Source organism: Garra rufa, chromosome 12 (genome assembly GCF_049309525.1).
Source record: "Garra rufa chromosome 12, GarRuf1.0, whole genome shotgun sequence".
NCBI classification, from domain to species: domain Eukaryota; kingdom Metazoa; phylum Chordata; class Actinopteri; order Cypriniformes; family Cyprinidae; genus Garra; species Garra rufa.
This window is the reverse complement of record NC_133372.1, coordinates 39,260,878-39,273,129: the sequence shown is the minus strand read 5'-3', so window position 1 is coordinate 39,273,129 and position 12,252 is coordinate 39,260,878. Positions and strand designations below refer to the sequence as shown.

Here is a 12,252-nt window from a genome sequence, read left to right as displayed (position 1 = left end):
AATGATTTTTGGCATAAAAGAAAAATCAATCATTTCGATCCATACAATGTATTTTTGGCTATTGCTAAAAATGTACCCTGCTACTTGAGACTGGTTTTGTGGTCCAGGGTCACATATAATGATTTGCCGCTTAAGAAACATTTCTGTGCTGCCTAATATTGTTGTGAAAACCAAAGTACTTTTATTGTCAGGTGTCTTATTTCAATAAATAAAATATTAATAAAATTTGAAATTGAATAAAAATGCTCTTAGAAAATCTTACTGACCCCAAACTTCTGAACCGTATTGCATTTCATATAAACACGGTGCATAGCTTTGAAATATACCTTCCCAGTTTTGATAATGCCAGTCATGATATAAATGACTATATATTAAATCTAATGTGAAATCCATTTGAGGTTGGAATTTATTTTTGCTCTGCATGGCAAAGAGCATTTCATCTACAAGTCAATACCATGCATAAATACGTTCCATTCACCATAATACAATCCCATGCCAAATAATTTATTTACCATGACAGAAACGTCAATACAAACAGCATCCATCTGGACAGAAATAAAACAGCTGTTACATGCCCTATATATTTTTATGCTTTTTGTTACCTGCTTTTGTGTAAAAACAGTGTCTTTTAAAAAAAAGGAAATTTAGTAAGGATGCATAAGCCCAAAAGTGACATTAAAATAATTTTGAATGTTCCAAGAGATTTCTATTTTAAATTAATGGTGTTCTTTTTGACATTCTATTCATCAAAGACTTCTAAAAAATATATAGAGGGTTTTGGGTCAAGTAGCCAGAATGCATGGCCATTATAGAGATACTCGGCATTTATTGCATGGTTAATGCACTGCTGAATATGTTGTTCTGCTAATTTTATGCTGTTTAAACCACAGAAAAAACATGCGGAAGTTGCTAAATCATATATATATATATATATATATATATATATATATATATATATATATATATATATAAGGACAAAATATTTTGACTGGTAATGATAAGAACAAACACAAATGTTGAAATCCTGGTTCAGTTTGGCCAGCAACAAACGCATTTTTTTCCTCAGACAGTTTTTTGCACTCTTCCCCTTTACAGTGCCTTGCAAAATTATTCATACCCCTTCATTTTTTTCACATTTTGTTATGTTGCTGCCTTATGTTAAACTACTTTAAATTACTTTTTCCCACATCAATCTACACTCCCTACTCCATAATGGCAAAAAAAAAAAAAAAAAAAAAAAGGTTTTTAACATTTGTGCAAATTTATGAAAAATAAAAAACTGAAAAGATCCTGTTGCATAAATATTCATACCCTTTTCTGGGACACTCAAAATTTAGCTCAGGAGCATTCATATTACTTCTAGATGTTACTACACTTGGAGTGGAGTTAAACTGTGGCAAATTCATTTGAATGAGTCTGATTTAGAAAGGCACACACCTCTCAGAAAAGGTCTAACAGCTGAAAATGCATATCAGAGCAAAAACCAAGTCCTGAGGTCAAGATAACTGCCTGTAGAGCTCAGTGACAGACTTGCGTTAAGGCAATGATCTAGGGAAGAGTTCAGAAAAAAAATCTGCTGCATTTAAGGTTCACCGAAGCATTATCCATAATGGAAGACGATTGGAACAACTAGGACTCTAGAAAATGTCTGCCAGCCCCCATCCAAGCTGACAGAGCTTGAGAGGTGAAAAGGTGAGGCAAAGAATGGCAGATAATTGCCAAATGTAGATGTGCAAAGCTTGTCACATCATACCCAAAAAGACTTGAGGCTGTAAAGGTGCTTCAACTATGTTGAAGGGTATGAATACTTATGCAATGTACATATTTCAGTGTTTTATTTTTAATAAATTTGTAAAATTTGCAAATCTGTTTTTTGCTTTGTCATTATTATGGTGTATGGAGTGTAAATTGATGTGGGGGAAAACTAATTTAAAGCAGTTTAAGCACTGTTTTCCTTCTGTGCCGCCAATATGGCAGATTGATGATGCATCGTGAAAACACTCATATATCAGTCCACAAAAAATAACTGTTTTCAACAGTGATTATAATAAGAAATGTTTCTTGAGCAGCACATCAGCATATTAGAATGATTTCTGAAGGATCATGTGACGCTGACATTATTGCACAAAAATAATTTTGGACAGCAAAACAATATCCAGAATAAGTTCAAGAGGTTTACCTTTTAAATCCTGTTGTTTGCACTGTTGTGGAGTACGTCACAAGCATGTTTCAGTTTCTCTAATTAGCCTCATATCCCTCATCAGCAAACTCCAGCATTCCAGTGAACATATGTCCAGGGTGTTTCCTTTAAAGAAACACAAGACGTCAGTTAACTTTGTCGAAGAAGCCTCAGTTATAAACACACTTTAGGAAAGAGTTAATGGACTTGTGAGTCTTAACATGCAGATGTCAACCTGAATTTTGAGAGGTGTCGTGCAAGCCAAAACACCTCAGACAGCAAGCTTTCTGTGTTAACACTTCGGATATAACAGCTAGCAAATGTGAGAGTCAGTGTAGACACCAAACTAACACACATACGCTATAATAAGAAATCATCCTTCTCAGCTGATCATAGACGGGCCCTTCCTAGTCACAGGAATGCTTGAATGCTTCAGAGAGATAGAGAAACAGTTGAGAGATCGGAGTACGGAGGGAACATTAAATTGGGAAAAATGTAGTGTTGTAGTTTTTTTCCCCCACATGCATTAGACAAGGGGTTTTCAAACTAGGGTCCAGAGGGCCACAAGGGACTGCTGAGGGGTCTATGGAAAAGTTTAGAGAAAAAAACTTGACTTAGTTACCACTGATAAACTACTCCTAAATGTAATTTCGAAACTAACTACCATTTTCTTTGAAGCTGCTTTGCAGCAAGGTGCATAAAAAAAAAAAAAACCATACACTCTTTAAAAAAAGGTTCTTTAAAGGTTCTTCACAGTGATTCCATAGAAGAACCATTTTTGGTTCCACAAAGAACCATTCAGCCAAAGGTTCTTTAAAGAACCATTTCTTACCTTTTTATAATCTGAAGAACCTTCTTTTGCCACAAAGAACCTTTTGTGACACAGAAAGGTTCTTCAGATGTTAAAGCTTCTTTATGGAACCATTTAGACAAAGAAGGTTCTTCTATGGCAACGTGAAGCACCTTTATTTTTAAGAGTGTACAACGCTGTCAGAAGAAATGTGTTAAAACGGTCCCTTTATGGGTACAATAGCTTGTACCCTCAAAGGAACACATTTATACCTTCTTTACCCCTAAAAGATTCAGAATAGTACCATAAGAGTACTTATTACTTTGTTAGCTTTGTACAAGCTGCTTTGTCACTGATTTTGTTTTGTGCACATTTCTTCTGACAGTAAAATACACATGAATTGAACTGAAATATAAACGGTGTAAAAATGTTACAAAAAATCAATAAATAAATAATGAAAAAAATGTAAATAAATTAGGGGTGGGCATAGATTAATTTTTTTAATCTAGATTAATCTAGATTAAATCTTGGAATTAATCTAGATTAATCTAGATTAAAATGGCTAATTTGAATTCTGCTGAAGGCATTCAGAATATGTGTGCTACCCAAATAATGACTTAAAGTCTTTGAGAATGGATCATAAAGCTCATAAAGCTGTTCTATGATAATTTGTTGATGAAAATAAATTGTTCAATTAGATGTACTTGTGTTTACTAACTAACTAACAATGAAATTATTTTTTCTACCTATTAGATTGTGTTTTTTTAACGTAAACACCTACCCAGCCCATTACATGTTACACCGTACTTTTATTTTGACAGGTTGCCGTGAAGTTTCTGTGTCATACAGTATGATATGATGCTAGTTTTCTCAAATGAAACGGTAAAAGTGACACTCACAGCAGTTTGGGAGATTGAGTTCAGATATGTTCATGTGAGATGAAAATGCCAAAAATTACCGGGAGCGTCACGTGTGTTTCAGTATGCGTGTAGTAAAAGCTCGTCTCCACAATGCATACATACAGCTAGGCAAACGGAACATATCGGATTCATATTAAAACGGTCTTTTTGCAATCCAGTTTTCACAGACACTAGTCCATATCGCGATTTGAATTAAGTGACTGACCAACATTTGATTTATGAATCCAAAAAACGACGAATTTACGTGGCATTTCGCTATAGTAGATTCGGTTTTTATGAATGGAGGACGACGCGATCCCGTCTGTGTTTTGGCGGAGGAGACTTAAACGCGCGACCATATTCTACAGTCTTCGGTATACATCCGCGTTAAACTATCAAGGTGAAAGTCATCATAGCTTGCGTAGTTTAGACCCAGCTCCCAACCCAAATTTGAGAATAGATTAACGGCGATATTTTTTTTATCGCGCGATAAGAGTTTCACGTTAACGCAGCACGTTAACGCCGATAACGGCCCACCACTAAAATAAATACAACACTTTACAATGAGGTGTCATTTGTTAACTAACACGATCAAACAAACAGTGCATTTGTTAGTTCATGTTGGTTCACAGTGCAATAACTAATGTTAACAAACACGACTTTTGAAATTTAGTAATGCATTAGTAAATGGTGAAAATAACATTTAAGATTAATAAATGCTGTAGAAGTAATGCTCATTTTTAGTTCATGTTAACTAATGGAACCTTATTGTAAAGTGTTACCAAAAATACATATATAAAATAGATATTATAATAAAATAAATATTATAAAATATTCAAATTAAAGAAATAAATAGATTAAATAAATTAATAGAAATTAGATTAAATAAGTAAATCAATTCATTAATAGTACATTGAACAGTTCAGTGTTATTATTAGTAGAAATACAATAAAATAATGTAGTTTAAAAGAAGTTTATTTTACTTTGTAAAAATGTTAGTTTAATGTAATTTAAGATAAAATGACTTGTACAACCAACTAATTACATTTACTCGCATTACTGTAGTATAATTGAGTAGGTTTTTTGTGTACTTCTACTTTTTAAAGTAACTTTTAAATTTTGTAATTTTACTTTTACTTAAGTATGTTTTGAATTAAGTATTGTACTTAACTACATTTTAAATCTTAACCGTTACTGAGTAAAAATAAATGGAAAAAATAAAATAAAAATTGTGCGTGGAGGGGATCGCGCACCGGAAACATCTGACAATGGCAGTTTTTTCCTAAATACTTTTATTTTATTTATTTTACCATTTTTTATTGTAATTAACATTTATTTGTTTTTATTGCACTTTAATTTGTAAAGTTGTTTCCTCAATTAAAAACAACCAGGTTGAGATTTATATCTCCTTGTCTTTTTTGAACTACACTAAAAATCCCCAACCACCCCTGCTGTTCAAAAAAAAAAAAAAAATTACTCAAAAAAAAAAAAAATTAAAAAATTACTTTTTACTTTTACTTGAGTACATTTTTTGACCATTACTTTTACTTATAATTAAGTAACATTTCATTGAAGTAACAGTACTTTTACTTGAGTAGCATATTTTGTTACTTTCCACCTCTGGTCATTATTAAAATCCCAAGTTGTGTTTGTTAACAAATAAAGGAGCTTTAAAAGGTTCTTCAAGCCGTAGAAGAACCATTTTTGGTTTCACAAAGAACCATTTTTTTTAAACCTTTTTATAATCTGAAGAACCTTCTTTCGCCACAAAGAACTATTTGTGAGACAGAAAGGTTCTTCAGATGTTCAAGGTTCTTTATGGAACCATTTAGACAAAAAAGGTTCTTCTATGGCATCATGAAGCACCTTTATTTATAAGAGTGTAGTTAATTCACTGTGAATTAACATTAACAATAATTGACTATTGAATATTTGTATTAATTAGCATTAAAAAAAATTAATAAATATTGTTAATTGTTTGTTCTTGTTAGTTAATATATTGACTAATGTAAAAAAAAGAAACCTTATTGTAAAGTGTTATCAGTTAATTTGTGATCATAAACCACAAAACCAGTCATAAGGATAAATTTTTTTAAATTGAGATTTATAAATCATCTAAAAGCTGAATAAATATGGTTGATGTATGATTTGTTAGGACAGGGCAATATTTGGCCAAGATACAACCATTTGAACATCTGGAATCTGAGGGTGCAAAAAAGTCTAATTAGTGAGAAAAATCGCTTTAAAGTTGTCCAAATGCTATAGCAATGCATATTACTATTCAAAAATTAGGTTTTGATATACACTGCCCTCTTAAAGTTTGGAAACAAACAAAGTATGGTTCTGGCAAAGTGTGGTTTTAGATGATATCACCATAAATCTTTATCATTGACCCCAAGCACACTTCCAAGCTGTGCAAATCATTTGGAGAGGAAACAGTCAGCTGGCATCATGTCTGTCATTGTATGGCCTCCCCAATCACCTGACCTCAACCCAATTGAGCTACTTTAGGAGGAACTGGACCGTGATGTTCGTAAGAAGTATCCAACCAGTGTGAGTCATCTTTGGGCAGTCAGGAGGCTTGGAGTAATATATCAAGCCAATGTCTGAATAAACCAACAGCTTGATGAAGTTTTTTTCTATGTATAAACTGTTTATGTAATATGTTTTCGTAGTTTGTTTTGTCCCCTATCAGTGCAAAATGATCACAAATTAAAACGGAGTCATGCCAAATATTCTACAAAACCCAACTTTTCTAAGGTGTTTCCAAACTTTTGGAGGGCAGTGTATTTACGGTAGGAAATTTACAGAATATCTTCATGGAACATGATCTTTACCTAATATCCTGATTTTTTTGCATAAAAGAAAAATCAATGTATTTTTGGCTATTGCTACAAATATACCCATGCTACTTAAGACTTAAGGTTTTGTGGTCCAGGGTCACATTTATGTTCTTTCCATGCTGTTAAACCTGGCTTTCCAACTCTTAAAATTAGGAAAAAGCAATTAAAGAAACATTAAAATCTATGTTAATGTATTATTCAAAACTAGGATATGTTAATAATTTTTTTCTTTTTAAAACTGTCCTAGGTGACTCGAAAGTTCCCCTAATTGAAGAATCGCACATATATTCGACAAAATACATATATCTTCAGTTTGTTCACATTAACAGCGACACATATTCGGTTGTTTCACTTTGCCACAAAACGTTAGATATTAACTTAAGACTGGTTTTGTGGTCCAGGGTCACATTAATGTTCTTTCCTTGCTGGCTTTCCAAGATTTGCACTGTCAATAAAGCAGTGATTGTTCTTTTGCACAGATGCGTCACTTGATGGCAGCACTGAGCAACAAATCAGCAAGTACCTATTTGATTAACACCAGTCAAATAAGCATCACATATTTGGTGTTCTGAAAGTGTACAAGCAATCAGATTAAATCGAGCAGTAAATTACATGTAGATTCGTTTTGATTAAAAAAATAATTTGTACTTGTTTTCTTTATAAATGAATGAATGTAATAACGGTCACGCTTGTCTTCTGTTGCTGATCTGTTTCTAGGTAGTGTGAAATGACGACTAGGGCGGAGAGCACGGATGAGTGTGAGTGAACCGCACAGGTCTCCAGGTTGAGAATGATTCTCTCTGACTGAGCGCTTGGAACGTGTCTGGCGGACTGCCGCGCGGCCTCTAACACCCGTCAACGGGAGTGTCAGCGTGAAACCTCCGGTAATCAGCTCACGCTGCACCTCGCGTCCTGTTTTCTCCACAGGAGAACCGAATAGGGAACGCCTGAGTGAGCCCATAACCTATACACAATCACGCTTTGACAGCTACAAAGCAAAAGCACCCGAGCCACATGCAGGCGACAATAACAAGAAACCACAACCTACTTCGCGCACTGGAGTCGTGCATGCATTTTACATGCACAGCATGCCTTTCGTCGGTCTGTTTTGTCGTTATCAATCATTTTGCACATGCAACATTTCTAAAAGATTTAACAATGAAAATATGTGGGAGTGCGTCAGCTCTGGATGGTTTGCAAAGCCAGGGGCATGCAAATTATTCGCAGAATCTGTTTTACATAGAGTACAAGTCTGCGAAATGTAATAAAGGATTGAAATAGCCTACAGAGTCCTTTTCTGATCGCAATTCTCGCGCTCTATTTTGCCAGTCAGGCTTTGTGAACCATCTGGAGCGTTGCTCTGACAACAGAGGAGGATGTCATGGTAACATTAACGGGGGTTACCCAGGAAACTGTAGTCGCCATGGAGACTGCATCACAAGGCGGACTCAAGGCGTGATCTCTCAGTCTTTCAGTCTCTGATCTTGTAGTCTCCCATGCCGTGAAGGCGATGAGTCCGACGTGCTTTTTTTTTTACCCACCGATACGAGCCAACTTTTCAGATGCTTCCTCTTTTTTTCCCAGAATTCAGAAACGCTGTGACGTTCTCACGTAAACGCTCTATTTTTAGGCTAGACGTGATTTGAGTTTTACATAATCTGGAGATGACTACATTTTCGCACACCGAGTAACTTGATCACAAAATAAAGATATTTTTTCGTTCATCCAGTATTAACCGATTCCATTTGGTACAAGCAAGTCAGATTCAATAGACACACAAAGTTTTGATTACATTATTAACAAAACGTTTTTTTCCACATTCATTGCGTTTAAATGAAGTCTGCACTGAGATGTTTTGGTGATTCTTCAATTAAGGAAATCTATATTAATCTATATTATTTATCATGGAATAAAGCATCAATAACCTTGAGAAAAAAGTGAAAAACAGAACTCAACTTTTTAAGTCTTTCAAAAACACAATAAAAACATGATACCACAAAAAACAAACATGATTTATCAAAATTAATAAAAAACTGAGTTATCTGTTTTTGCAAATAAACCTTTAGGTTTTAATTAGTTGAGTCAATTAACATAATAAAAATACAAGAAATTGACTCTTTCAGAATTATTGTAAATTATTATAAATAATAATGTTTGGTTGACACCTAATATAAATCTACTCTAAGGTCATGATTTTTATTAATATCTAAAATTAATGATATTCTATCACCTATCAATTGAAACATTTTCTTAATTTAAAACCTTAAAAAAAAAAAAAAATGACACCAGTATTAGGGACAAGTACTTCTTTGTTATAAAATATTGGCAGTGTTTTTGTTTAGTAAAAAATTGCAATTTAATAATGATAAAAAAAATTCTAAAACATTTATAGATTATTTCAAAAGAGACTTTTCTGGCAAATGTAGCAATTCTGCACTCTTAAAATTAGGAAAAATCAATTTAAAAAAACATTAAAATCTATGTTAATGTATTATTCAACACTAGGATATGTTGATCTTTTTTTTTCTCTTTAAAACTGTCCTAGGTGACTCGAAAGTTCCCTAATTGAAGAATCGCCCATATATTCAACAAAATACATATGATCAACACAGCATTATCTTCAGTTTGTTCACATTAACAGCGACACATATTCGGTTGTTTCACTTTGCCACAAAACGCAAGATATTGCGAATACTAACGTATTATGATGATTATATGTTAACACTGATAACAAACGCAGACTTATGAGCACAATATTTGCAGTGTGGGTGCTTCTTTTGTTTAGTCACTGACCTGAACCTTATCCCTTGTGTTGTAGACAAATGCAACACGTGAATCGGAGTTTGGCACCTTTCTACCAAAAAAGCGCCCTGCTTTAATGTAATATGCTGGCTTGTCCATGTAGGGTACAACGGATCTAAAACCCCCCAGGGTAAAAGGCCCTTGTGATTTACATACTCCCAAAACACTAAATAGCAACAACAACTACCATAGTACTTTTCTAAAACACCTGTTTGTCTCTATGCGTTGTTGTGATTCATGAGGTGTGCAATGACACAGACACTTTTTCTTCAGATTTCTGAATATTAAGGTGTGCAAAAACAAAAATCTGTTTGTTTTTAAGGTTTATATAGCTTAAAAAAATCATATATCTCTAAACTTATACCTCTATGATTTTTGCTGGAGGTGATAGTCTGAAGTTTTCAGCACCTGTTGAATAGCCAAAAACTTCTTGTTGGTAAAGGATGATGCAGACTACCTGTAGAGCAACTAACTGTATTCTATAGTTGGGAGGGAATAATTTTAGTTATGTATGTGCAAAGTGGATTGATATTAACTCCTGTAGTCACAATATGAAATCTGACTGCACTGTAGCTGCATGAAAGTGAGAAAGTAAACTGAAAATAGCTACACCATTTGCTGAAATATTTAAATGTTACTCTAAAAATATCTTACTATATCAAAACTATTTGCATATGGTGACAAACTCATCCCTCTAGCTGCCTTTAATGTTTTTTTTTTTTGTTTTTTAAACAACAACTTCTAGCAATTACTTTATACAAATTAAATATCTCCATCTATCATCAGTAAAAATAAATATTTGTTCAACTGTCATATACTTTGGGACCTAAACGAAAATTCACATTTTCCCTCAAATGGGGGCTTTAGCCCCGTTGTACCCTAATAACGCAGCACCTCGCGTTCGGCACCGGTGCCATCATGGTGATTATTGTACGGCTGTCTGGCACATGATTTAAACGTCTGTGAAAATCTTTTTAATATTCACGCAGTTTTGATTGTTCTGGTTTGAGTAGTTTGGCTGTTTGAAAGCACTATTTATTCCTTCCTCTATGACCATATATTCCGATTTACTGAGGGAGGACGTGCTCTGTGTCCGTTTCAGGTCTTCTGTGGAGTTGAGATGCTGACAGCTGCCAACGTGGAGGTATTGTGCGTGCTCTTCCCCGTCAGTCTCCCGGTGATAAAAGTAATTGAAATTGGACACGATGACAGGCACGGGCAGCGCAATGGTCAATACGCCAGCGATAGCGCACAAAGAGCCCACAATTTTGCCTCCGATGGTGACTGGATGCATGTCTCCATAGCCAACAGTAGTCATGGTAACCACAGCCCACCAAAAAGCATCAGGGATGCTGCTGAAACTCGAGCTAGGGTCGTCGGCCTCGGCGAAGTAGACTGCGCTGGAAAACAAGATGACCCCGATGAAGAGGAAGAAGATGAGGAGTCCCAGCTCCCGCATGCTGGCTTTGAGGGTCTGGCCGAGAATCTGGAGGCCTTTGGAGTGACGCGAGAGCTTGAAGATGCGAAAGACCCTCACCAGACGGATCACACGGAGGATGGCGAGAGACATGGCTTGCTGGCCGTTGCCTTGCCTCTCGGCCAGCTCGGTCCCCAGAGTGATAAAGTAAGGAATAATAGCCACGATGTCAATGATATTCATGATGTTTTTGGAAAAGGTAGCCTTGCTGGGGCACGCAAAGAATCGCACGAGCAGTTCGAAAGAGAACCAGATGATGCAAAGGGTCTCGATCACAAAGAAAGGGTCTGTGAAAGTACTGGACGCAAAGGGGCCAGTGCCATTCACAATAGGCGAGACGGTAGTCGGGTCCTTGTCGTCCCTAAACTCAGGCAGGGTTTCCAAACAGAAGATAACAATGGAAATCAAAATGACCAAAACAGACACAATAGCAATGCCTCTGGCAGGACCAGAGCTTTCTGGGTACTCGAACAAAAGCCAGACCTGTCTCTGGAATTCGTGGTTTGGCAGCGGTCGCTCTTCCTCTTTGATAAAGCCCTCATCCTCGCGAAATTTCTCCATGGCTTCCTCGCCAAGTTGATAAAAGCGGATTTCCTCCGAGAAGATGTCAATGGGCACGTTGACGGGTCTCCGGATGCGCCCCCCGGATTGATAGTAGTAGAGGATGGCATCGAAGCTCGGTCGGTTCCTGTCAAAGAAATACTCGTTTCTGAGCGGGTCAAAGTAGCGCATCCTTTTCTTCGGGTCCCCGAGAAGCGTGTCCGGGAACTGGTTGAAAGTTTTCAGCTGCGTCTCGAAGCGCAGTCCGGAGATGTTGATGACCACTCGCTCACAGCACTCGTGGTCCGGCTCGTATCGATCCAGCGACAGGTGACTGGGAAGCGCCGCGGTTTCCTCCAGCATGTTATCGCAAGCCACAACTGTCATGATGTCCTTCTCCGTCTCCGCGTACCCGTGGTTGTCGGCGTTGGTCCCTCTGTGGCTGGCTGAGGGCGAGTCAATGAGGTTGTAGTGGTCATCCATACAGGTGAGGAGACGGAGCGGCAGAGGGCGACCCGCCTCCCCTACCTAACATCGGGTGAACTAAGGGTTTTCTCTGTCGCGCGCGCTCTCTTTTGCTTTTTAACACACTGTCGCCGCCCCACGGAGCTTTATAAACACATGTCTACTCCCGCCCACGGCGAGCATATGCCTGACACATTTCCACCACTCGCCCAATCGGAGCCCAACGAGACATGAGCTTCGATTCTGTGTTTTGCCTT

The 12,252-nt window shown here is 36.5% G+C and overlaps 1 protein-coding gene across 1 annotated transcript in view; it reads right to left on the bottom strand.

The window, feature by feature from the left end:
• The window catches only part of kcna3a (potassium voltage-gated channel, shaker-related subfamily, member 3a), a 13,110-nt gene extending 987 nt beyond the window's left edge, over positions 1-12,123 (bottom strand). Inside the window, exons 1-2 of the mRNA XM_073851392.1 lie at positions 8,116-12,123; positions 2,180-2,305 (exon numbers count right to left, since the gene is read on the bottom strand). Coding sequence (XP_073707493.1) covers positions 10,466-12,013 — 1,548 coding nt within the window. The 5' untranslated portion in view covers positions 12,014-12,123 and the 3' untranslated portion in view covers positions 2,180-2,305; positions 8,116-10,465. The remainder of the gene's footprint in view (positions 1-2,179; positions 2,306-8,115) is intronic.
• Between the last annotated feature and the right edge of the window lie 129 nt (positions 12,124-12,252).